The 26,013-nt window shown below is 36.4% G+C and overlaps 2 protein-coding genes across 19 annotated transcripts in view; both read right to left on the bottom strand.

The window, feature by feature from the left end:
- Positions 1 to 16,231, bottom strand: part of prkag2b (protein kinase, AMP-activated, gamma 2 non-catalytic subunit b) — a 39,206-nt gene extending 22,975 nt beyond the window's left edge. For 2 of the 7 annotated variants that reach the window (XR_007927735.1, XM_051881177.1), the window contains exons 1-3: positions 15,535 to 15,934; positions 11,684 to 11,755; positions 9,444 to 9,690 (exon numbers count right to left, since the gene is read on the bottom strand). Coding sequence is in view for 6 of the 7 variants with exons in the window: in XM_051881177.1 (XP_051737137.1) it covers positions 9,444 to 9,690; positions 11,684 to 11,755; positions 15,535 to 15,621 (406 nt within the window). In the remaining variant the exon portion in view is untranslated. Of the gene's footprint in view, positions 1 to 971; positions 2,433 to 9,443; positions 9,691 to 11,683; positions 11,756 to 14,787; positions 15,489 to 15,534; positions 15,937 to 15,959; positions 16,084 to 16,216 lie in introns of those variants that run through there. The other 5 variants (XM_051881186.1, XM_051881201.1, XM_051881165.1 and 2 more) reach the window with 5 other exon arrangements.
- A 6,279-nt stretch (positions 16,232 to 22,510) lies between these two features.
- Positions 22,511 to 26,013, bottom strand: part of kmt2cb (lysine (K)-specific methyltransferase 2Cb) — a 121,138-nt gene continuing 117,635 nt past the window's right edge. For all 12 annotated transcript variants that reach the window (XM_051881098.1, XM_051881088.1, XM_051881070.1 and 9 more), the window contains one exon: positions 22,511 to 24,465. In XM_051881098.1, the coding sequence (XP_051737058.1) occupies positions 24,373 to 24,465 (93 nt within the window). In that variant the 3' untranslated portion in view covers positions 22,511 to 24,372. The remainder of the gene's footprint in view (positions 24,466 to 26,013) is intronic.

The following is a 26,013-nucleotide window of genomic DNA, read 5'->3' as shown; positions in this document are numbered from 1 at the left end:
TTAACCCATCTATTGTTTAAAAATGACTATATGGCTGGCTTAAAATGAACCCAAAACAGGTTGAAAATTAAAAATCAGACACATAATTACTAGAGGCAACAATAATAATCAAAAGGTGAACATTTACTAATAAGTAATAAAGCAATGTTCATTTATTAAACATATTAATACATGTTAGCCTAATTCCCAACATACTTTTGGTTCATTTTAAGCAAGCAATACAGTTTTTAACCCAGCATTTTTTAGTGTATTTTAACACTGAAAAAATTACATCACCTTCAAGTATGTCCAAAATCAAGTTTTACATGTCACGTGACTGCAATACTCAAGATTCTTACATTCACATTCTTAATATAGTATGCATGTTTTGCAAATAGTAAAACATGAGTTTTAATTTACAGTTAATGCCTCCAGTTCAATTTAAGTTTAGTAATCAAATAAAAAATGCATCAAGGAATCACATTAAAAGCTCCAGACGAAATGTTACAGGTGAGTCTGATGTCCCTTTTAAGCCTTACTCCTAATGGAACCCATAGTCACATTTGCGTTTGCGTCACAGTGACGATGATGCCTTTGGGGTCAACCCTGAACCAAATTAGTTCTGAAATGAGTTTCCCAGCCAAGTGATTAATAAAGATATACAAAGGCTCAATGTGGACCATGCCAACCAAGTGTAACTGCCTTTATCTCTACACTGTAATGTCTATTTTAATGATCTAATGACACACAAAATAGTGGCCAAGTCAGCAGACCATGAATGATTGATCCAATTCAACAACATGTCATGGCACTTTATACAACATATACTGTACATATCTGACCAATTGTTAGATTATTTGATGAACAACACAGTCAATGCTTGCCTCATAATAGCACAAGGCAGACTGTAACATTCCACTACCACCAGATATCAATACTGTTATGTCTAGCTGAAGGCTCTATACAGAGACATATCCTGATTAGTACCATACCAGATGGACATGCCGACTCTGACTGCTGTCTCCCGGTGAGCAGCTCGTCGTCCTTGCGCCTCTTTGTCCGACGCAAACTGCCAAACCTCTTCATGGGAACCAGCAGGCCTCACGTCCGACCTGGAGATCAACCATTCCCTCCTGACTAAAACAATGCACGACACAGAGATCCTGTTCCAATAACAGAGAACTCAACACAAGTGAAGCCAAAACAAATGTCCTGGATTCCAAAAGAGGTTCTTGTTCTTAATGAAACCACCAGTTCTAGATGATGGAGCTGAGTTACGGAGAACTGTGCCTTCAGAAGCGTCTCCTATAGGTGTCTCTTTGTGTTTTCCGTCTGATCTTCACAGATGCCACATGTCCCAGCAGTCCACTTGGATTGCTTTAGTACCCTTTGTAGAAATAAAATCCCAGCATTGGCTGTATTCCAGTGCTATTGATCCCCCGATTTTCTGTCTCCATGGAACACACACTGTCACTTCAATGCAGTCCGTCACTTTGCTTACACTGTGTCAGTTGAGCAGACCCTGCTGATGAAAAGCAGACTTGCTTATGACCCCCAGTGCCGCAGATTGTCTCAGAAGTGATGCCGCTTTTCACTCATCTGTCTGCTCTCTCTCTCCTCTCGCCTTTTCTCTTCTCCTCTCTCTCTCTCTCTCGCTCTCTGTTTGTGGAGATCAGCGTACAGCCCTGCCCTCTCTGCAGGAAATTGTCAGGTGCAGCTGTGTCTCTTTAAAATAGCATACATGGCAGGAAGCTGTAAAAGGAGACCAGGCAACACAAGCCAGCTACACTATTGGTTCAGTCCTCCAAACGGCGTTGGCCTTTTTGCTTGGCCACTGAATTTGCATACAGACACTATATTTCTTTTACTCTGCTACTCTGGTTTTACCCATTTGGTCTTGGTGTCGCCCTCTCAACTTTCTTCTGATATTACTCTTTCTGAAACTTTCAGTTATGCTATGCCATTTTACTTTCCCTCGATTATAATTTTAAATTTAATTACCACACTTTTAAGAAAAATGGTTCTAAACAGTACCAAATTAGGGTTCTTCGGCTTGTAACAATAGCAGAACCCTTTTTGGTGCTAAATAGAACCCTTTTTATAAGGTTCCATAAAGAACCATGATTTGAAAATGCTATATAGGACCTTAACGGTGTTATAAATAACCTTTTATTAATATTAGTATATTAGTATCTTTACAGTTACAGTGTGTCTCTTCTATTTGTTTATGTAAAAACTATTACGAAGGCCAAAATTAGCAAAAATGGACAGTATGTGAGTCATGTGATAGCTTTAATGTTTTTTGTGGCTGGGTATGTTTATGCATAAAGTAGTAATTAAAAAAATCTAACAATATGGATCATAAATTCAATATCTCTGTTACTTAGTGAAGAGAAGAGAAGATAAATAGGCCTATCCTTAACTGAACAGAGCTGCTCACACTTACACGTTCTGTTAAACTAAAAAGAGAAAAAGGCATGACTGGTAGGAAACTAGTAACAACTTTAAAGTTAAGAAAGAAATAATTTACCTATTAAGTAATTAGATGGCTGCTGAGCTCCAGAAAATCAGTAATGAGGTGGCTTTGACAGTTACATATTTGAAAAACAAAAAGGCGGGAAAAAAGAACCCTAAACTCTAACACAAAGAACCATTTCAGCATATAAAGGGTTATGATACAGTTCTAAATAGAACTTTAACTACATGTAAAGAACCTTTAAAGAACCATCTTTTTTTAGAGTGTACAGTAAACATTTAATTGCAAAAAATATATATTAATGGTGTTTGCTAAGTCTATTATTAATAATTTGATGCTTCAAAACTTTCATATAGAGATCATAAAACTAATCCATATGAATTGAGTGGTTAAATCCAAATTTTATGAAGAGACACGATCGCTTTATATGATGAACAGTTTGAATTTAGGCTTTTACTCACATATAAACATTGATCAGCAAACATAAACAGAAGCTCAACCGTACTTGCTTGATGCGCGAGAACAAACCTCATTGGTTGTTGTGGAAGCTCAAATGTGCTGCGTAACACAAGAATGAACCTCATTTTTTCTTGCGGAAGCTTAAACGTCCTGCGTAACACGAGAATGAACCTCACTGGTTCTCTAATGTCAAGCAAGCATGCTTGAGCTTCCGTTTACCATAACTGATGTGTGCGTTGATGAATGTTTATATGTGAATAAAAGCCTAAATTAAATCTGTTCATCATATAAACATTTATCAATGTACGCATCAGTTTAATGTTCCCTTAATATCAATGAGAACATAAGTGTGCTATTGCTAGAATCTACATACTATCTGAACAACTGTTTGTGATCTCAATCCTATAGTTTCACCTCTGCAGTTTAAAATCCCATCTCTTCCTGGTTGTTCAGTACTGCCTTCTCTTCCAGGGCAGACAATAATATGGAAACTTTACAGCAGTGACCTTTAAAAAGTGCTGATGCTGAGAGCTCTGTGTCCCTCTGAGCCTGCAGCTCATCTGATTCCTGGTGTTTACACCCTGCCACAGAGCTCATCAGTCTAATAGATAATAAAGCCTTCTATACATGTTCAGAGTAAAAATGAAATATTCAGTGGTCAATCAAAACAGACCACATTATTCTATGAGATCAATGTCTGTCTCACTATAATACAACACAACTGTTTAATCAAGGCTGCATGCAATGCTCTCTTACTCGTGAGGGGTGATGTACGTCAAAGATTATGCAGTTGCTGTTTTCCAAGTACTTTGAAGTATGAATTATCATCTAACTCTTCAAACTAGGATATATGATATAAGATGAATGTTTGAGCCACAGTGCCTCCTGGTGGAAAGTAAAGGAGATCGCTGAAACAACGTTTGAGGGTCAACCTCCGAGTCTAAGGCCCTGTTTACACCTGGTATTAAGATGTGTTCTAGTTGATCAGATCACAAGTAGATGAGGGAGACATATTCCCAATTACACCTGGTGTTTTAATCCATCTCATTTGTCCACTTTCAACCACTTCTGTCCTGATTCCTTCAAGGGGAGAGTCTATGGTAAGGTAAATGTATGGGCTTTTTCAGATCTTTCGATATAATGGATGAAATAAGCTCACACAATTTGCATATGAATGCGATTAGGGATGACAGAAAAAGCTTTAATTTCTGCTCTGATAGCCGCAATACAATGCCGAACACGGTGAGTGCATGTTAGAAATCAGGAATGGTGAGAGAACATTGTGCTTGGTACATTTTTCATCTTTAAACCAAACTTAGGTCTTCAGCCAACAGCTTAAATCCCATCTGGCTAGTGCGCTTCCCATAATATTTCCGTCTTTTGTGGCTATTCAAACACATTCAACCTCATGAGTGTCTACACTATGAAAGAAATACGGTCGAATGCGTTTTTGACTACTTCTGGAAGTGGAAGTCGAAGTGGACAAGCTCAAAGCTTGTTTTAGATTCCATTTACATCTGTAGTTAGCGTTGTCCGCTTGTTGTGATAGGATTGACTAATACGCTTATTAATACCAGAATGAACTTTTTCACCATATCATATACAGTACAATATGTACTGTATTATTAAACAGAAGTGGAACAGGCCAAACAAATGTAGTGAGATCTCAGTGCATGCAGATGCTCAGGTTTCATATTATTCAAATAAAGTGCACAAAGACACGTATTCATGAAGCCTCAATATGCCAACACAATCGTCAGTCCATAAAAAGAGCTCTTTAAACTGAACTTGCAATTTGAAAATTGTTCTAAAAGCTTTTCATCAATAAAGGAGGCGTTCCTGTGACCCTGAGGCAAAGGAAACACCCTTTGGAAGAGTCCTCTTATTGGAGAACAATCTGGAAACATGGCCAGCAACCAGAATTTTTTTTTAGGTGTATTCATTTTGATTAAGTATGGAACATAGTAACAGTCACTCAAGTCTTCCCACTCCCGTCTCTAACCCTGGACACATTTATGGAATATTCTTTTCACTGAGATGCAAACAAACCTCTTCATACTATCAGGGTAGAATGACTCACTGCTCTTATTTAAGTGCGTAGACTCATACACCACCATATTTCTTAAGAACATCTTTTCATGTCTTGAACACATTCAAGTAGTTTAGAGATAAAGGAGTTTCTCTCAAGATCAGCTATGTCTGTGTTTTTCAGCAGTTATTAACAGCTCATTCTCAACTGCTCACAGTGATTTTGTTTGGGAGCAAACATGCTTCAGACTCTAAGAACAGGTGCTTATGTGAAAATGTACCTAATATTAGCCATTGCCATGAGAATATCATTTATATAATTATATAACATTTTAGTTGCATATTTCTTCACAGTGTTATCATTAATAAACTGAAAATAATGAGATCTGATATTGTATAGCAATATAAAAGCTTTTAAATCCTGCTACTGAAAGACGAAGCTATCATTAAAAAAGCAATCATTAAATTCTCAAACTAAAACTATTTGTCAGTCCTTGGCTCACGAATATATGGTTACCTTATTTAATAAAAGTATAACCAGCTCATGTTTCAACTGTAGAGTAAAGAATGCTACAGTAGATCAACAGCATAAACCACATAACATAATACATCCCCTATAACAGGACCATTATCAGTGATTTAGTAGGGTATTTTTATGTCATTATTTATGAACATTGTGAGACCAGTTTGAGAATCAAACACACTGGCATCTGATCTTAGTTAAGAAAATCACTGAGAATCAAAAAGATCATTAGGAAAATGTGCACTATTCATTCCGTTAGCAGATTTTGGAAATGACACAAGGAGGACTGAGCACTTCTGTTAATCAGCCAAATGGGCAAAATCTCTGGAATGATCACTTCAAAACAACTAACACTTGAAACCAGACTGAGAAGGTGCTGTGTTTTACTGCCACGCGATTAATATTAAAACATTTGATTTGTTGACTTTGATATACTGAACCTGCTCTGTTCAAGTACAAAATAAGTGCATAAAAGAGTACAAGATCAAAATGACTTCTCCTTAAAGGTGCAGTAAACACTGTTGATATTTGAAATAAACCCAAACAAACACATCCCTCCATTCATTGCTCAGCCCCCAAAATGCACTAAAGCCAAGTTTACACTACAGGACTTTAAACGTTGTCAGATCGCTGTGCTGTTCAGGCTTGCTGTGGAGTCTGGAACAGGAGGTTACACACTACACGAGCTGACAACAACTGTCACCCAATGACTTTATTTGAAAATGGATGTTGGGAGGAAATTAGATTAAATTTAATTAAAATTAAAATAACCCTTTCACACATAAGTTTAAAACATTCTGGCTGACCTCCCAGAGTTAAGGCGACTGTTATTTTAGAATGTTTCCCTTTATTGTTTCCATGATGACGTGTCATGCTTGTCACACGTGACACACCGCGGCCAGCCGGCCACACTGTATGACAGATCTATCGCTTTTCCCATCATGTCATCAACTATCTGATATTCCGATTCTCAAATATGTGCAAATGAGTGTTTTGTCATTTAAAAACCTATATAATGACTTTGATCTTAATATATATAACGTGAATTCATCCATTTGTCCTGAAATACATGTGGCCGGTGAACTGGGAGAACAACAGAGTGAGTGAGCTTTATAGTTGCTTACACAATGTGTATCTGACATGAATAAATGTCGGCAAATTATATTTGAATGGATTGTTATTGCTGCTTCCATAGACATCAGTGTATATTTCATTGGCTGTTGCGTCGCGACACGTGACACCACAGGATATCGAGTCGGCCGACAGCTCCAGATATTTAGCATGCTAGATATTTGTCTGGTGTCTGCGAGGTGTCGGCGACGGGTCAGCGAGCCTCTTTGATGCGTCATTGAGTAGTTCACACATAAAGATTGGCAAGCGCCGATCACCCGCTGATTTTCCCCCGATCACAGCCGACCTGTCGGCGAGCTCGTTAACTTGTAAAATCGGGCTTAAAATCCTGTAGTGTAAACTTGGCATAACACGCAAAGCAAGAGTGGATGTCTCTTTATCATAGCTGAAGCAAAGCAAAATAAAACAGCATACCAGCTCCAGACAAACAATGACAATCAAAACTGTCAGTAGCTGGGGTATACCGGTAGCCCCGGTGCAGGTTGTTGCTGTGGCCACCCTTGATTGATATCGCGTTTCGGAGGGGAGGGGGTTGTGGTGGTGTTTGTTGGGATATTGGTGTTGGGGTTTGTCCCTCTCGGGTTGAAATCACAGGGCCACCCTAAGGCCAAGGGTATCATCACCACCTTTCGCCCCGCTAGTGACGACCCTGCCTGTTACTATAGCCAACATTACAACAACAGCATATCTTGGTTCTGTGAAACATAGCAAAACCAATGTTACTCATGTATGGAGCAGAAACAACGCAACCTTGGTGCCCTTTTTCAGGCCTTCCTGCTTAAGTGCCGGAAAGCTTTTCTAATATTAACAGGGGTCCTAAAGCTCTTGCCTGATCATAACCCTTCTTTTTCCAGTGATATTCCTCTGACCTTTTCTCTGTAATGTCTCTCAGCCATCTCTCTCTTTCTACAGTCTTCAAATCTCCCTCTTGCTCACTCTCTCTCCTCCCCCATCATGACTGTCTACGCCCCCTACTGCTGATTGGCTACAAGTGTGTTGTGCTGCTCGGTCCACTTTCAACAGCATTTCTCAGAAATCGCTTACAGCACCTTTAAGACAAATAATTTATGTTGTAGATGTAAAATAGTTACATAAAGCTGCAAGATATTAAAAATGTTAAATGTTAAGAAATATAACTAATAAGTAGTAGTTCACAAAAAAAAAAATATTTCTGTCATTCATTTCCCCTCGTGTCCTTCAAAACCTGTGACTTTCTTCTGCTGAACACAAAAGATATTTTAAAGAACGTTGGAGTCCAAACAACTGATTTCCATTTTCTATTTCCAACTGATTTCCTCCCCCAAAAAAATCACACCTTTTTTTACAATATCATCTTTTGTGTTCCATAGAAGAAAGTAAGTCAAGTTCAGAAAGACATGAGGGTGGGTAAATGATGAAAGAATTTTTATTTTAGAGTATAGTTCACCCTTTAAAGGTGTGTGAAAACCCAATCCTATCAATTTGTAATGTTTTTCTCTGTTTGCCATATTAAAAACATCAAAAACATTTTTGCAGCCTTTAGTCTGACATCATTAAGAAATACAACCAGGCAATAAACTAATAAAGAATGATATTAAATGTAATGAATATTGATAACTTGATTCTTCCAATTACCCTTGCATAGCTAGACTCTGTGGTTCTGAGACTGGCCTGTAAATCCAGTAACAACCCCTCACTCAAGTCATTTCCAACCACGACTTGACTCTGACTTGAGAAACATGTCTGTGCCCCATTATTTAAAAAATTGCTTAATGGGCACATTCGATCTGCACAATTTGGCCTAATAGCATGTGCTCTAATGGCTTTAGTCATTAGAAAATCAAAGGCTAGAAAACCCAAATCATGATCTAACCACTTCCTGTTCTGGTGTTTTGAAAGCAAATCAACAGGAAGTCAAACTCTGTAAAAAAAATACCCCTTTGACACTGATGCTAGATTAGCTTCCCCAAACCATTATAACAAAAGAGAGATGCAAAACAGGTCTGCGATCAGTATACAGGGAAAACTGACTAACTAAGGAAGTTGCTATATGACTTATTACCATGCTGGTATTGTTTTGGGATTACACTTAATTTCAATGGTTCACTGTAGACATTCTGTAGCTATATGTCAACTAACTCTCATTACAGTATTAGTAAACTGTTAGTAGACAGTTAGGTTAGGGTTCGGATAAGTAAAATAAGTTGACATGTAGTTGAAAAGATGCTTATAGTCAGTAGAATGTCTGTTGGGGAAGCATCAAAATAAAGTATTAGCAGATATTAAGCAGTCTACTGATACTCTAATGACTGCTAGTTGACATGTAGTTGCAAAGTTACTTATAGTAAGTAGAATGTCTAAAGTGGACCATCGAAATAAAAGTGTAATCTGTTTTGGTCTTGATCTCCAGCATGCTTTGTTTGATATGCTCATAGAGCTCACGTGACCAAAATACTTTAACTCCTGATGGCCATAACATGATATGTTTTACAAGGGTAGAAAGTATATAAATTAAATAGATAATAATTTGTATTTATAGTTCTGGTTCTGGACTGGTCAATACAGCATTCCTGTCATCTTAAAATATATAACACAAAATACAAAAATAACAGCTAAGACACAAAACACATACTGCTAGCTACAGTATATATGAGTGTGCAATAATTTTGAATAATATAATATAATATAATATAATATGGCTCAGGTACAGCTAATTTCATCAGCTAAATAATAAAACAATCTAAAAACAGGGCCAGAACATTATACTTCATTACCCATTTCATTAATCACCAAGCCTGGAATATGCAGTATTTTCTATTAATGGAAAAGATTATGGGTTCAAATCAACTGAAAATAATAATGTCTCACTTTTTCTAGATCTGGAGAAGAGCTTGATGCTGGCAGGGGCTGAGCTGGATGAGGAGCGGAAGATACCACTGAAACTGAGACGGCGGGGAGATTTGGGAGGTGAGTCCTGGTGAGAAGATAGTGGACGTGGGAAGACAGTTTTAGGAGATCCTGGACTGGTCCTGGAACAAACAGGAGCTGAAACTGGGGTACAAGGTTGACTGACAGGAGACCTCAAACATAGGCTAGCTGAGTCACTTCTGTCATCCTGTGGGACAAAAGTAAATATTTTCATTAAATGAACTTTGAATTGTTGAAGAGAAAGTAGATTCTAGTTGTGTCCCAAATGACACAATATACACTATACACTTATACTATACACTGATTTATAAGGAAAGTTGTGACAGTTGAGTGTATTACTATAGTGTCCAACATTCCACACTACGTTTTGTGTATAACATGGTATCTTCAGCTCAAAAACGGACAATCTATATGGAATCTCCTGACGCATCAGCTGTATCTGCCCATTAGTTTTGAAGTTTGAGACTTTTGAATCAAGAAGGAATAGAGAGCTTTGCCATGTCAGAAAAAAATGCTGAAGAAAGAATGAAGTGCTTCAATGTATTGATGTGATAGCAGTGTGAAACAGGATGAGAATGTTGCTACATCAGCATACTACTTGAAAAGAAAAGCAAGACAAAATCAAAACATTGTACAACACATGCTGATGGAGAAATATTTTCATCAAGAATTGAGAAGAGATAGGAACATATCAACTGTGTAGTTACCTCAAGGCTTCAAGTCAAATCAAGCCTTAGTGACCTCGGTTTAAAAATATAACAATTCTGTAATATTAAGTGTAATGATTTGTAGTGAAATGACTCATTATTAACTATAAATTAAATTATTAACTATACTTTGGTAACCTCACAAATCTTGTTAGTTATTTTCTAAAGTTTAGTTAGAGTGTTTGACAAGGAATATCTTTGTAAATGTGTATAAATATTGAAATGTAAATGTATAATTTTGTGAGAATTAAGAAAGTAAAAACTAATGCAAATATAAGTATATTAACTATTTCAAAGTTTAGCTGTTCTGTGTGGCTGATCTTAGTACACAAAGGCACACCTGAAAGCAAGCTATGTTTTCTCATACTTCATTGCACAATGAACAATTAGTTTCAAGTTAAGCCAGCAGTGAGTCTAGTGCCCTAAATAGTTAGTATTTCAAAGTACTGACCTTCAACTCTTTGGCAAACACTTAGATTGTTTATTTGTTAATGTGCCCATTCACTAGGTTGCGGTTGCTTCACAGGCTGTTTTCATTGGCCCAGCTTTGTTTGGCCTTTGATTACAAGAGGAAGGGTAGGCGTCACCTTCAAGCTTAGCTCTGAGTGGGTGAGATATAAATATTAGATGTTGTAAAATAATAAAGCGTGAAAATGTCCAAAGTGGGGTGAATCATTTTTATAGATAATGTATATTTGGCACAGTTAGTTTATTTGGAACAGTTAGTTTATACCACAGTTAGTTTGGTATATTTGGCACGGTTAGTTTACACATATTATATCAACAAAGTAAATAAATATAAAAGCCATTAGAGTTAGCTGTAATATGGTACTAAATAATGCAAAACTAACTGTGCATTTCACTCCGTGCACAACCATTTCACTCTGACCTATTACAAATACTGCCATTTATATAATTCACTGGCACATTTTAAGTGCTGGCATAGTTTTTTCCCTTACTGTGCAAAATCATCATCTATAGCCACAGAGAAAGCATTTAAATGGTCTGAAATTGCAAGAACAGCATGTGAAAAGAAAGTCTGCCTCGCCTTTTATTCATAAGCAGGTTTGCCTAACATTTCTGTCCAACTTTTCTAAGCCAATCCAACAACAAAACTAGTATGGGCAGCACACACACCCTCTTTTTTTCTTTTTCTTTTTACCAACAAACCTCGTCTTTACTTCTCAAGTACATGTTTGGACAAGTCAGTTCTATTTCTGTGTAATATCACGTAACAATCCACACATAATTCCTTCAAACCGCACATGCAAAGGCTCTGTTCCAAAAACCTAGTGACATAGTTTTGCTCTCTACTCTTTCTACATACAACAGCTTTATACAGTAAGGCAGCATGCTGAAATAAAACAAAAGGGAATGATTTGGAACGCTCTACATGGAAAAAAAACTCAATGGTTCTAAATCAGTCTAAATGTGCAAACATGTGGAAAAACTGGTAAAAGATTGGCATTTAACCTTTTGCAGTTCATCTTTATCTGATCTGTCAGTCCCTCCGTCCATAAGAGAGGATGCAAATGTGCTCAAATCCTGTTAAAAGACAAAAAACTGTATGAGCCAAACAATATGACTCACAACATGAATAACAGTTTTTTAAAGAGACGACTTTATACGTTATCAGCAGATATTACAAATTTTTAAAATCAATGAGCATAACAGAATCAAGATGATTTAGCAATCATTAACCTCATTATTCTTTAAGCAGGTGCTGTTAAATAATGTACAAAATTAGGATTAAACATCCATTCAAGATGTAATTTATCACTATGTAAGTGAGACGCTCGGCAAACAAACATTACTCTGCCAGACATTTCTTACACTCATAAAGAAAGACAAAATGGACTCTCTAATCTCTTATTCAATGAAGGCAGACTTGGAACAGGATCAAACATTGGTTGGTTTTTTAGCATCATGCCTTTGTAAAAAAAAAACATCACTGTGGGGGGTCATGTCAAAGTTTAGACATGTTTTAGGCAACTGTTCAACATTTATTCAACTTTCTTAAAAGAGTATATTTCTCTGAACAAGACGTTTTAGACGTTTCACTTTCACAAAAGAATGACCCAATGCATTTCAAACAATGTACACAAAGATGTATAATGGCACTAAAATATATGCTGCATTGATACCAAGAATGATTTAGTAAGGTAACTACGAAAACTGGGAAACATACATGCAAATAGTTTTGCATACAGAAGCAACAATCATTCAAATTCACAATGGTACAAAAAAATACTTAAGTACTAAAGAAACTAAGCTAAATTATTTGACTGTAATAACCAGTGTTTGACAAAACACATTACAAGTAGCGTGAGTTAGTAATCAGATTACTTTTTGTCAAGTAACTTGTAAAGTAATGCATTACTTTAAAATTTACAAGAAAATATCTGAATTACTTTTTCAAATAAATAACACAATTTACTTTGTTTTCCCATTTATTATTTATAGACTACTTTCTTTACTGAAGTCCTTAACATGTCATGCATGAAAGATGCGTATTGTATTTACATAATGAATATACTGGAATAGCAGAACACTACTGCACCAAATGATGAACTGTTCTTACATTACATACCACTGTAGTTATCAGTCAAAATACGCCTCTGACAATTCCAGAATATTACATTTCAGACTATGTCTGAAGAGTTCTACTCATGGATATTTATTAATGAGCACTATTACTAATGTTTCTATACCGGTGCCAGGGATTTTATGGTTTTGTCTTAAGACCAAGATTTTAAACCCCCTACCAAACTGCATAATTTGAACAGAGAGTCCTTTATGAGCAGAGCCTGGACACACCTCTCATATGGACAGAGATGTTATGAATATGGAAGCAGATGAATAAATGGAAATACCTCATCTTAAAGCAGCGGTCATTGTTGTAAAAACAACCAACCAAACAAAAGAGTTATAGTTTGTTTTCCCCAAAGGGACTTTTCATACAAACATGAAGTGATCTTTAGGCTACAGTAAAAAATCTACGAGGTAGGAATGGAACTCAAAACTGTGTTTCAAAAAAAAAAAAAAAAAAAAAGATCAGTATGCTAATCTACTGCAAAAGTGTTTAAACTATTTTTCCTAAAACGAAACTAAATGTGAAACTGTAAATAAATTGTAAGGTAGAGCAGGCAGCTCATTGTTTTTTTGTTACTCTTAAATTAGGTTGACACTGATAGCTCTTCTTTGGAAGGCGTCAAAAGTAGACCTTTGCTTTATGGACCACAAACAAACATTTAAGGCCTACAAGATATGATATTTACAAGAGAGAGAGAGAGAGAGAGAGAGAGAGAGGGAGAGAGGGAGACTGTAATCAATCATAATGGGTGTTTTGCTAATGAGAAACAGAGAACTTTAGCCATTCTGCAGCACTGGAAAGTTTTTTGCAACTTTTTGCAGAATGTTCAGATGCACAGGTCAAGTGTCACATTTGTTGTTTGTTGGCCATGACAGCAAAAACAGATCTTTAAAGAGAAGGACATTTTAAAGACGATTCATTTACAAATCACCTCAGTCAGTTTTTACTCATGTGCATGTTGTACCAAACCTGTGTGCTGTATTTACTCTGTTAAACACAAAAGGTTAAGCTTAGAGTTGTCATGAATTGGAAATTCACCCTATTTCTTAAATGCATATGTGCATATGTTTCATTTTTAAAAAGGTTTTTGATCTTGTAATGTCATAACTGGGCCTTGTGGTGAAAATGACTTTTCCAATCATTTCATATACAATCATACATGTCACAACAAGTAAGAAAATATCTGTTGCTACTTCCTTAATGAAAGTTTACTGTTATTATGTCAGTCAAATTCAAAAAAAAAAAAAAGTCCATAAAGATAGTCCATAGAACTTCTGTAATATTTTGTAAAGCTTCTGTAGCTATACTACAGCTTTGTGTGAGGAACAGAAAAAAAAAAAGACAAGTCATTAACAGTATTCTCTGTCAAATCTTTCATTTGTGTTTGAGTTTAAATTCAAAAATGGTGCATCAGCGTTGCAGGTTTGACATCACTGAAGCCAAAACACCATTGATTCTCTCATGTGTCATGACCAAGCATGAAAAACTAAATTAAACAGTTAATTTTTTTCTTTTTGAGTTTTATACCACTGATCACAAAGAAAAACCTGGGAAAAGAGCTGTGTGAAGATTCTTTAAAAATTCTCTTTTTGTGTTCAACTGAAAAAAAAAAAAAAAAATCATATATGGATCATGAGGGGCAGTAAATAAGGATTTGCTGAATTTATAAAGAAAATATATAAAGAAATCATTTATAAAGAAATAAAGCATCTTCATTTTTATAAACTTATTTCTAAGCAGCAGGGTGCCTGATAATATTATTGCCAGCTATGAGCAGGAGATGATCCCTTTGAAAACCTGAGATCTACAAAGCGTGCTAAGAGAAAACACTTGGCTATATAAAGAATGCAGGGTACCATAGCTTTAGTACTGAACTTACTCAATATCTCTAAGAAAGACAGAATATCAATGTCATAACTTTTCCTTATCTTTGTTTTGAGTAGATATCCTTGAATGGCATTCCATAATGGAATAATATACAGACCTGGCCTTCGTGATGTTAATTAAACAGGCAGAGATCTCTTTTCTGCATGTAACGCTATGATGAGTCACGGCTCAGCCGAACACTCTCTTACAGCTGTTTCCCTCACTTCCTCTTTCAGCTTTCTAAACAGCCAGGCTTATGGAACAGCATGGCGTGCCAAACCATTTACAATTTAAGCCTACAAGCGTACATTTCGGGTAGTTCTCTTGAAAACGTTAGCAATACACCAGCGCGCGCGTTCTGTTTTGTTGTCGTACGCAAACAAACGTAGGCCTGTTCAACCAAAGCTTGCACACGCGTTCATGTTTGCGACACGAGTTCGCATCGGGGCGGGGGAGGGTTTGCGTGCAACTCATGTTTTGACAGCTCTGGATAGCTCAAGCAGAACTGATTTCTTACAATTTTTTATTTTTTATTTTTTTTTAAAATATTTTTTTAAATATTTTTATACTTAGTACGATTGTAGTAAGATACATAGCGCAGGAGTATTAAAGCAATTAAAAGCACATCGACTGCAAATTTAGCTTAATAAGTTTATGTTGGGTAACATGTAGACGTTCTTAAAATATAACATCTACCGTTCCAAAAAATGCATCAGAACGTTTAAAATGTGAACAGTGAGAACACACAATGTACTTTAAAGACAGTAAACGTATTCCAGCCGCCTACGCAGCACTCACGCGGAATTGTCAACACTTTAGGAAGCAATAAAGTTACAAAATATATGCTGCAAAGTATATAACTCACTGGCATGTTTAGTCGCAGAGATCGCTTTTTCTTTGAGGATTTCTTAGTACATTCCTTTTTCTTGGAGTCCATCACTGTACTTCCCATTTTTTTTTTTTTTTTTTTTTGCTGTCTTCTCTTAATATTTAGGGGGAAACGCTGTCCACTCGCGAATTTATTCACTCCAGTTTACCGATTAAATCGTCGTCCGTAATGTGGATTTTGCAGAAGCTCGACTTAAAATGAGCACATCCCCACACTTCAGTTCCTTATCAGTGTCACCGCGCCGTGGAGGACATCCGCATTCAACTCCGCTTCTGTCATGGGTTCGATTCCCGCACTGAGCAGGCGATTCGCCCGGAGCTGCGCACACCCTTCTCCTGCATGGTGAAGATCTGTAAAGTGCTAGCAGAATACACTGTTACAGAGAAGTTATTTTTATTTACCTCAGTCAGACAATATCTCAGAAGTCTGACACCCGCAACATCTGCCCGAGTGTCAAACTGGTGTCAGACGATAACGGAGTTCCACTGACAGTGTCGCTTTCCATCGATTCATTCATTCAACTAGCTACAAAGAAAGTCATGACAAAATGATTAAATCTTTACAAAACCACCCGTATTAATTCAGGCTTATTTGTAGCCTATGTATTTTTTTAATATTAGGTCTATACTATAAAGAACAAAAGAAAGGAAAGAGAAACCTCTGATCGCTATCTCACACACAGCAATCGTTCTTAAAGAGGTAGTTCACCCAAAAATGTAAAATCTCTCATTGGCTAATTTACTCACCCTCATGTCGTTCCGAACCTGTATGACCTTTTTGTGTAACAAAAGATATTTTAAGAAGTGTCTCAGAAAATTAATTGTCATCATTTACTTACCCTCATTTTGTTTTAAACCTGTATGATTTTATTAGATAGGCCTATTTAGACGATTGTTGGTAACCAAAGTGTCTGCACTCAATGGTTAAACCAAATGATTCTCTAGCAAGATCCATACTCATCATATCAAGGCAAAGATAGACTAATAAGAGAAAATTCACATTTATTAATGCATCTTGATTTATGTTGTGTAAAGTTGACATGCTCCACTCATCCTAGTTACTGATAGTAAAGTAAATTTTAGACTTAATAGATACCAAATCTGGTCTTCAAATATAAACAATGTCTGTAGTTCAATATAAATAAAGTTTTATTATAGAAGAACAGCCATTAGTGGAGTTGCATAATACAGTCTCTAGGGGGCGCTACTGCACTGCACCGTAAGCGACATAGACACATTCCACTTCCTATATCAGTCGGTGTATCTTTTGTCTCATCATCTAACAAATTTTCTTTTGTGAAACACCAAAAGATATGAAAAGAAAATGAAAAATAGCATAATATAATAAAGCATAATAAAGACTTAAACGCCCATATACCTAATAAGAGATTTTTCCTCATAAAAAAAACTACAATAAAGTTTTTTGTTTACTTGGAAAACCAGTGAATGGTAAACAAGATATTATTAGATTATGTTAACTTAATTTGTTTTGTGGTCAGACTCTGTAGTTTTAGAAATCTGAAAGTCCTATGGAGTCTACATTCATAATAATGACAACAAAAGGCAATTTTGCAGTAAAACACTCAGTGCTTTTAGTATTTTTTTTTTATATATAAACTTAAAAATGATATTGCATTTGAATACATGAGGCTGGACATCTGCTCAGCACTTTCTCAGATTTATTAATGTTTAGATCTGGTGATTCGGGAGGCCTTCGGAGGTGTCTGATTTCGTCCTGTTTTTGGTTTGTGTAGCAGTGTCTGTGGAGACATTATCATCCTGGAATACGGGATCATCATAATGGAGCAGTGTGTCTGAATGATGGGGTGCAGCTGGTCCTGCAAAATAGACTCATATTGCTTGGCTGTAATATGACCCTGTAGAGCAATCATCAGACCTAATGACTGCTGTGTCATTATGGATCCTCTGCTAGGATTAATACCTGGAAGCAGATTGAAGGGATTGTTTAGATGTGCTTTAAAAAGAAAATCATATAAATCACACTTTAAATTCTGAAACCAGTTTGATAATTATTACATTTCTGAATTGTTTTCCTGTGTCTGAGGATATGCTAAGATTGATTAGTCAATTCGATCTTCATTATGAATCCAAATGTAGTGCAAACTGAATTTAGTGCACTCAGATAATGTCTTTTATGTTTCATATCCCATGGAGTGATCATTTCTTCTAGTTCATTATTATGTAATATTGCCCTTCAGAGCACCGTGGCTGTGTTGATGTGTAGTTCATTTGATTTTCTGCAGCCAGTCGTGTAAAACTGAGTATCTGTTAACAGGCTCAAGTTTCCACTCTTCTATCTGTCTGTCCGTCCGTCCGCCCATCCGTCCATCTATTGTATTTTGGACATTTTCACTCGGAGAGGATTTTCTTTTTCCCAAAAATGCTATGTTTTCACATTGGACTAAAACTTACTGACTTTGTTCACACAGGGTATAACAACTTCCCCAAAAATGTTAATAATATTAAGTAATAATAATAGCTAATAAAAATAACATTTTTATTTTTTTTCACCTCTGATAGCTTTGAATTCCCAGTCAAAATGACAAAAAATTGCTTATAAATCTCTTGTTATGCATTGTTATTGCCAAATACTGGATCGGTCTTTTTATCAACTTGTTTCCTTTCAATTAGCACATATGTATATCTTTTTGGAACTGATTGATCATAGGCCTTATCTGTGCTTATTCATTATTTTTTTTAGGGGAATAAGCTTTAGTGAACATTTGTTACTCAAAACTGAGGTGCATAAGCACGGATTAATGAGGCCTGCGATCAGTCATTTCCAAAAAGAAATACAAAACCTGTGCTAATTGAAAGGAAACAAGTTGACAGAACTGAATCCAATATTTAGTGATAATATGAGAGATTTACAAGCAATTTAAAAGGACAGTAATTTTTTTTTTTTTTACCAGGAACACCAAATCAGGTAAATGATTTTCAACACAGCACAACTGTTAATGATAAATGACTTTTGTGATGTTTAACGTAAAAATTTATTTGTTTCTGTTATATAACATATGGATCTGTATAAAAACAGTTAGACATCATAAAATCTCGAGGACATTTAAAGTAAGCTGTATTGATTTTGAGTTTTTTTTTTTTTTTTTGGCCACAGTGTTACCAAAACTGTATAACATGGCCCAGTTATGTTTTATATTTTTTTCACTCATTCATTGCAGTTATTTTCTCATTTCTCAAACTCTCTAAATTATGTCTGTCTACCAGCAGGTGGCGCCTTTTATTAATGATTCCACATTGTAACCCAGTGAGGCTTTGTCTTAATTAGGAAAAGCAAAAGAATCATCCTTTATTATTTGCAGGGACGTCAGCCTTAAGTTACACATTAAGAACTTTAATTGAGCTTATTGTTATAGGACCTCAGTTTGTAACCTACATGACACAGGCTACCGTTAACGAATTTTGTATTTTGTTTTTATTCGCCTCCGTCATTCTCCCCACTAATGCAAGGCTCGGCAAATCCGCAAACATTGGTCTTAAAGTAACATAAATCCAGACCACGGTACATTCTGATCTAACAATTTGACTGATCGCCTTTCTTTGAGGCAGAAAAGCAGCCTGAAACCAAATGCTTCCATCATGACTGAGAGTCAGCATGAGGTATGTTTGGTCAGAGGTTTTGGTTTTCATAATTTTCATATATGATTTCTGGCACTGGCCAAACAGCCTGACTTTATTCTGGTCAGTAGCCTACCTCGTATTGTTCCAGTTCAATAAGCTCTCAAAATGAAATTGGTGGGACAACCTGATGTGAATAAATTGCCTAGGGTTTGAAATTTAGATAAATTGGAAGATTATTTTTTGGACAGTGCAGCAACTGCCAACAAGTTGCTTAACTGTAAACCTCATCCTAGACTGCAGTCTCAGGGACATCACATCCTTCTTTTGATGTTGTTCAAATCTGTGCGCCTGTAAAGGCATGTGATGCAGTTTTAAAAGTATAGTAGATTTTAACCACATTTCTGCTGATTCAGATGTAGTATAAATTAGTACAACGGCAATATACACCGATCAGGCATAACATTATGACCACCTTATCGTATTGTTCCTCCTTTTGCTGCCAAAACAGCCCTGACCCATCGAGGTATGGACTCCACTAGACCCCTGAAGGTGTGCTGTGGTATCTGGCACCAAGATGTTAGCAGCAGATCCTTCAAGTCCTGTAAATTGCGAGGTGGGGCCTCCATGGATCGGACTTGTTTGTTCAGCACATCCCACAGATGCTCATTTTACATCCACGTGATGTAAAAGAAAACATGGTTCATCAGACCAGGCCACCTTCTTCCATTGCTCCGTGGTCCGGTTCTGATGCTCACGTGCCCACTGTTGGCACTTTCGGCAGTAGACAGGGGTCAGCAAGGGCACCCTAACAGCCCCATACGCAACAAACTGCGATGCACTGTGTATTCTGACACCTTTCTATCAGAACCAGCATTAACTTCTTGAGCAATTTGAGCTACAGTAGCTCTTCTGTTGGATCGACCACACGGGCGAGCCTTCGCTCCCCACGTGCATCAATGAGCCTTGGCCGCCCATGACCCCGTCGCCGGTTCATCACTGTTCCTTCCTTGGACCACTTTTGATAGATACTGACCACTGCAGACCAGGAACACCCCACAAGAGCTGCAGTTTTGGAGATGCTCTGACCCAGTTGTCTAGCCATCACAATTTGGCCCTTGTCAAACTCGCTCAAATCCTTATGCTTGCCCATTTTTTCTTGCTTCTTTCAACATCAACTTTGAGGAAAAAATGTTCACTTGCTGCCTAATATATCACACCCACTAACAGGTGCCGTGATGAAGAGATAATCAGTGTTATTCACTTCACCTGTCAGTGGTCATAATGCCTGATCGGTGTATTTGTTATATATTAGTACAACTGTTGTTAGTGACAGTTTTCAAAAAACAAGCCCATTTTATTACCACTGTAGATGATAAAATGCAGAAACACACACACAGTCTTTATATTCCATTTAAATACATATTAAATTTAGGCCAAAATATTTTTTGAGTGGTCAATTTATATGTTATTGAGACTGCCTAAATGGGCAGTTCCTGGCCAGAATAAGCTGTAATCATTGGCCTAACATCATGGTAGTAGAAAATATAATGGAAGGGCACCCCATTATGGAGTATGACTTATTTTAAAACTTAAAAACCTTTTAAAAAGACTGACCTTTGTATTGGGGTGTTGATACACCACTGTATTTAAATGCACATATTATATCCATTTGTTGATGCTGATATTAAAAACAAGCTAATTAAAACAATAATCAAAAGTACCATATTAATAATGACAAAAAAAAGTGAAAACCGTGTCACTATAACATAGGACATAAGACTAGCCCAGCACTGTCAGATCAGGGTGTGTCAGCGTAATGAGAGTGTCCCACTCATCTGTTTAACATGGGGTTACCATGGCTATGCAATACAAACTCATACTCTTGACATGGACCTTGCTATGGTCGAAGAACATTGTGTGCGAGCGAGTCAGTATAACACAATTCCCCCTCCCAAATGCTACCAGAGGCCTCGGGTGTGCTGTGGTGTCTTGCTGCGTCCCAGGAAAGCGAGAGGGTCTTTTAACATCATATACATATAAAATAACTAAGATCTGTTGTCACTTGAAAAAATACATTTTAACTAAAATTAATTAAATGTAAAAAAACAAAACAAATTCATTTTATTTCAGCTAGTTGCAACATTTCTCATTTTCATTTAGCTGAAATAAAACTGAAATAATAATAAAAACAAGACATACAAATAGGGCTGGGCGATTTTTCAGATTTTTTCGATTAATTCGAATTTAATGTTTTGCCTCGATTTTATTATTTTTTAAATCGAGAAATCGCGATTTTGAATAAAAATGTTAGCATTACAATTAGACATGTTGACAATACAGCAATTATAACCGTATTAGGAGAAGAAAATGATCCGACCTCATAATGGCGCCGGCGCGCCTGATTAACCGCTCTCATGTGACGCTCTATGAACGGAGAACACATCACTATTCTTAAACGGCTGTTCATTCAGAAATCCGTTATTGCGTTATAAAAATGAGACGCAGGCAGTGGAATGAGAAAAAAAGGCAAAGTTATTAAACGTGAGTTGAGCTTTTTTTTTTTTTTTTTAACTTGACCGCCGTGTTTTTAGAATGACGTTTCATGGGTAAGACGCTGCAAAAGACACGAGACCCAAGTGCAACACCTAAACATGTCCGCCAAACATAAAAACAATAGGACAAATAGTGCAATGGAATGCAAAAACCTGTAAACCCTGTTTGATATTTCATGTTTGCATGATGGTGACAGGCTGAAAGCTGCTGTTTTCTGTTTTTACAAAGCATTTTCTGTTAATAATAGCCTATTACTGGTGTTATTTATTGCTATTACTTTTTGGCTAAGAAATATTTAGCATTTTCTTACTTTATATTATTTCTGAGCATATAGGATGTGTTTAAGATAAGTTTGTACAACATTTGTCTTCATATTTCAGGCGTATTTCTACAAAGATATTTAACAAATTGTTTTACATTACACCATGTTGATCACTTCATGTGTGCTGCACTTGGAATGGAACTTTTTTTTAACCAGATTGTTAATAAAGGGAATGTTACTTAAATCATATTGTAGTTAAGTTTTTAAGTTGACTAGTTATAAAGTAAAAAAAAAAAAAAAAAAAAAAATCGAAATCGTGAAACGGTCAATCATTCTGAAAAAAAATCGAGATTTTATTTTTTTGCCATATCGCCCAGCCCTACATACAAATGACAAAACACAACAAACCTTTAACTAAAATTAAAATAAAAACAAAAACCGCAATAATAAAAAATAATTTAAAATATTGATAAAAAAAAAAATAGCATCTCAATAAAACTGCAACACATTACCAAAAGAAAAATAAGTTGTGCATCAATTAATGATGTAAAATATTTTATTATTTTTTTTGTAAATGTAAATTCAATTCCTCAAATACCAAACCCTATATCGCTCTGTGTACTTCAAAAAAGCTTCAGTTTCCAAAACAATTTAGACTACTATACAGAGCAAAAAAGGAAAAAAAGGAAAAAAAAAAAAAAAAAAAACACTAGGAAATTGATGTATTTTACAAGACAAGGAAAATATCCATGAAACAATTTTGTTACAGCTGTTCATTGAGAAAAAATATATACAACTGACTCTTTTGAAAAAATTCATGCCCAGTACAATACAAAGTCTAAACTGTCCATTTTTCAACGTGAAATTGTGCACACAGAAACTCCCAAATTGAAATAACAAGGCATGTGAAATGTGAAAACAGTTTTTGGCTACAAAATGAATAGCGCTCTCTGAACAGATGCTTCACTTCAATCAGTAAAACTAATACAGGCATATGTTTTTCATATGTACACATTTTTTAGAGAGTTACGCTGGCCCTTCCTCCCACCGATTCCTGCTCATAACACAATGACTTCTCTTTCTCCCGCAACGACGTTGCGTGTTTATAAAATCCACACGACAGCCTTTATTAAAAAAAAAAAAAAAATGAGCATGATCTACTTGTGCCTGTTCAGGTTACGCTTGTGATCTCATAATCGGTTTGTGAGGTTTAAAGTTCATTTCACAGTTATCCCTATATCTACAATCCCACCTGATTTACTAGAATGTCACTTGTTTTGAATTCTGTGTCGCTGCCATCCGTAACATAAAATGGAACAAAATGAAATGAAAACCAACAAAATGGTCAGCAATAATGAATAAACCACAAAGTCACTACAAATACCACATCCTAAGCACAGAGAAAATACTTTCTTGTGAAAATCACTTTTGTAATTCTGTACAGTTTCGTAATTACACGTGTACACGTGGTATCGTGATGTGTCTTTGTTAAATAATTCTGAAAAGGAAAAGAAAGGAGAAAAAAGCAAAATAAAACGGAACAAGCACATCTAAAATATCTGAATACCGATATGAATAAGGTAGTGAATAAGGTAGTATTTGGTCAATCATTCCGATATTTCTCTATATTTACACGGTATTTACAGATGTAACAGAATCTCAAACTGCGTGCAAGAATCGCAGTCGGGCATCCTTTTTATCGGCATAAAACCGCTTTTAAAAATAGGCCCATTCATTCACTCACACAGTAATAAATACAAAACACCTTTATTTTCTTACACTAAACAATGAGAGATATCTAGGATAAAACTGACTCATGGAATCAAGTATTTTTGAGTTTTTTCGTGAGTTTGTTTTCTATTTCTTTTTTTTTTCTATTTCTTTTTTTTTTAGTGCAACATGTTTTTCCTTTTGCGGAAGTCAATTCCGTACATTCTCCATTCAGTGATGTTCTACATTGATTTCTACGGTACAGATCACGTCATACAGATGGGCCTGCCCTCTCCATCGACCTATAAGGCATACCCGGCACAGTGCTCTCGCTCATTCTCCGTCCTCATTCGCTGGTGAAATCTGTCCCGTGTGACGCACACGCATTTGAGCTGACAAACAAACCAAGCTAAACGCTCACACACACACACACACACACACACACGCACGCGCACACACACACACAGACTCATGGCACATGCACATAACGGAACCTTTTCCTTTCAAGTCAAGAAAATGAAACAAATGGCTCTCACACAATGCTGTATTCTAGCGTTGTGTTTTCCTCTTAGTTTTGCACGTTTAAAAATGATCGCCCGCTAAAACAACTTCCAGGATTGGCTGTTTCCTTTTCTTTTATGTCTCCCTCTGGTAAATTGGCACCTCAAGAGTTGTTGCTGTCACTCCTGTTCAGTTTATCCACTTGCGGCAGTTGGCGGCTCCACAGTGACATGGGATCTTGCTCTGATCTTCAACCGGGGTGAGCTTGTAATCATAGCAGAGCTGAAACAAAATCATTCAAAGGTGGTTCAAATCTCTGCGGATAGTTCTTATGAGAACAGACACTCCAAAAATTGGCTATTATTCAGTATTTCATCACATGATCGAGAAAAGCATTATAACCAGACACACGTGGTGCAGTCGAGAGCACCTTCTGACATTTAAAGGGTTGTTTTAGGTGTCTAAATGAACAGTCACAGTAAAATATGTAGGTATGCACCAACATTCTGGCCGGTACTGATGTTTAAAGGGTTAGTTCACCCAAAAATGAAAATTCTGTCATTAATTACTCACCTTCATGTCGTTCCACACCCATAAGACCTTCATTCATCTTCGGAACACAAATTAAAATATTTTTGATAAATCCGATGGCTCAGTGAGGCCTCCATTGCAAGCAAGATAATTAACACTTTCAGATGGCCAGAAAGCTACTAAAGACATATTTAAAACAGTTCATGTGACTACAGTGGTTCAACCTTAATGTTATGAAGCGACGAGAATACTTTCTATGCGCCAAAAAAACTAAACAATTATTCAACAATATCTAGTGATGGGCGATTTCAAACCACTGCTTCATAAAGCTTCGAAGCTTTATGAATCTTTTGTTTCAAATCAGTGGTTCGGAGCGTGTATTCAAAATGTGTTTTGAAATTTCAATGGTTCGCCATTGGGGGGTGTGACTTTGGCAGTTTGATACACTCCAAACCACTGATTTGAAACAAAAGATTCATAAAGCTTCGAAGCTTCATGAAGCAGTGTTTTGAAATCACCCATCACTAGATATTGTTGAATAAAGTCGTTATTTTGTTTTTTTGGTGCACAAAAAGTATTCTCATCGCTTCATAACATTAAGGTTGAATCACTGTAGTCACATGAACTGTTTTAAATATGTCTTTAGTACCTTTCTGGGCATTTGAAAGTGTTAATTATCTTGCTGTCAATGGAGGCCTCACTGAGCCATCGGATTTTATCAAGAGTATCTTAATTTGTGTTCCGAAGATGAATGAAGGTCTTATGGGTTTGGAACAACATGAGGGTGAGCAATTAATGACAGAATTTTCATTTTTGGGTGAACTAACCCTTTAAGTGTTGTTAAATTAGTATTTTAAAAATTAACTTTAAAGGTACACTATGTAATTTTTTTTGTTCAAAATGAACATTTAAATAAGTCAATACGTCATCAATGTTTCTTCCAAAACATGTTTTTGCCTTTCCCTGATTCACTATGGTAAGCCTATTATAAGTGTTTATATTTTAGACCTGATGGGATGATTTTCGCAGGAAATTGCGTACATACATCACTCGCCTGTTCGTATCTCATCATATCTGTAAATAGAAAAAAGTTGCTCTGGCTACTTTGATGTGTGTTTGGGGTGGGGGTGGCATAGGTTAGTTGTCACAAAGAGCGAGAAATGTTGAAATGGAGCATGATAAATCTTGAACCTCTGGGGAATCACCTGTTTAAAAAAACGGCGAACAGAGGAGAGTCTGCTCAAATTAATCCATTTGAGATCAAATTAATGCTAGATTTTTTGCTATAAATCTCGGACT

This window comes from Ctenopharyngodon idella, chromosome 2 (assembly GCF_019924925.1).
Source record: "Ctenopharyngodon idella isolate HZGC_01 chromosome 2, HZGC01, whole genome shotgun sequence".
Classification (NCBI taxonomy): domain Eukaryota; kingdom Metazoa; phylum Chordata; class Actinopteri; order Cypriniformes; family Xenocyprididae; genus Ctenopharyngodon; species Ctenopharyngodon idella.
The sequence above is the reverse complement of the archived record's forward strand: the minus strand, read 5'-3'. Positions and strand labels throughout refer to the sequence as shown.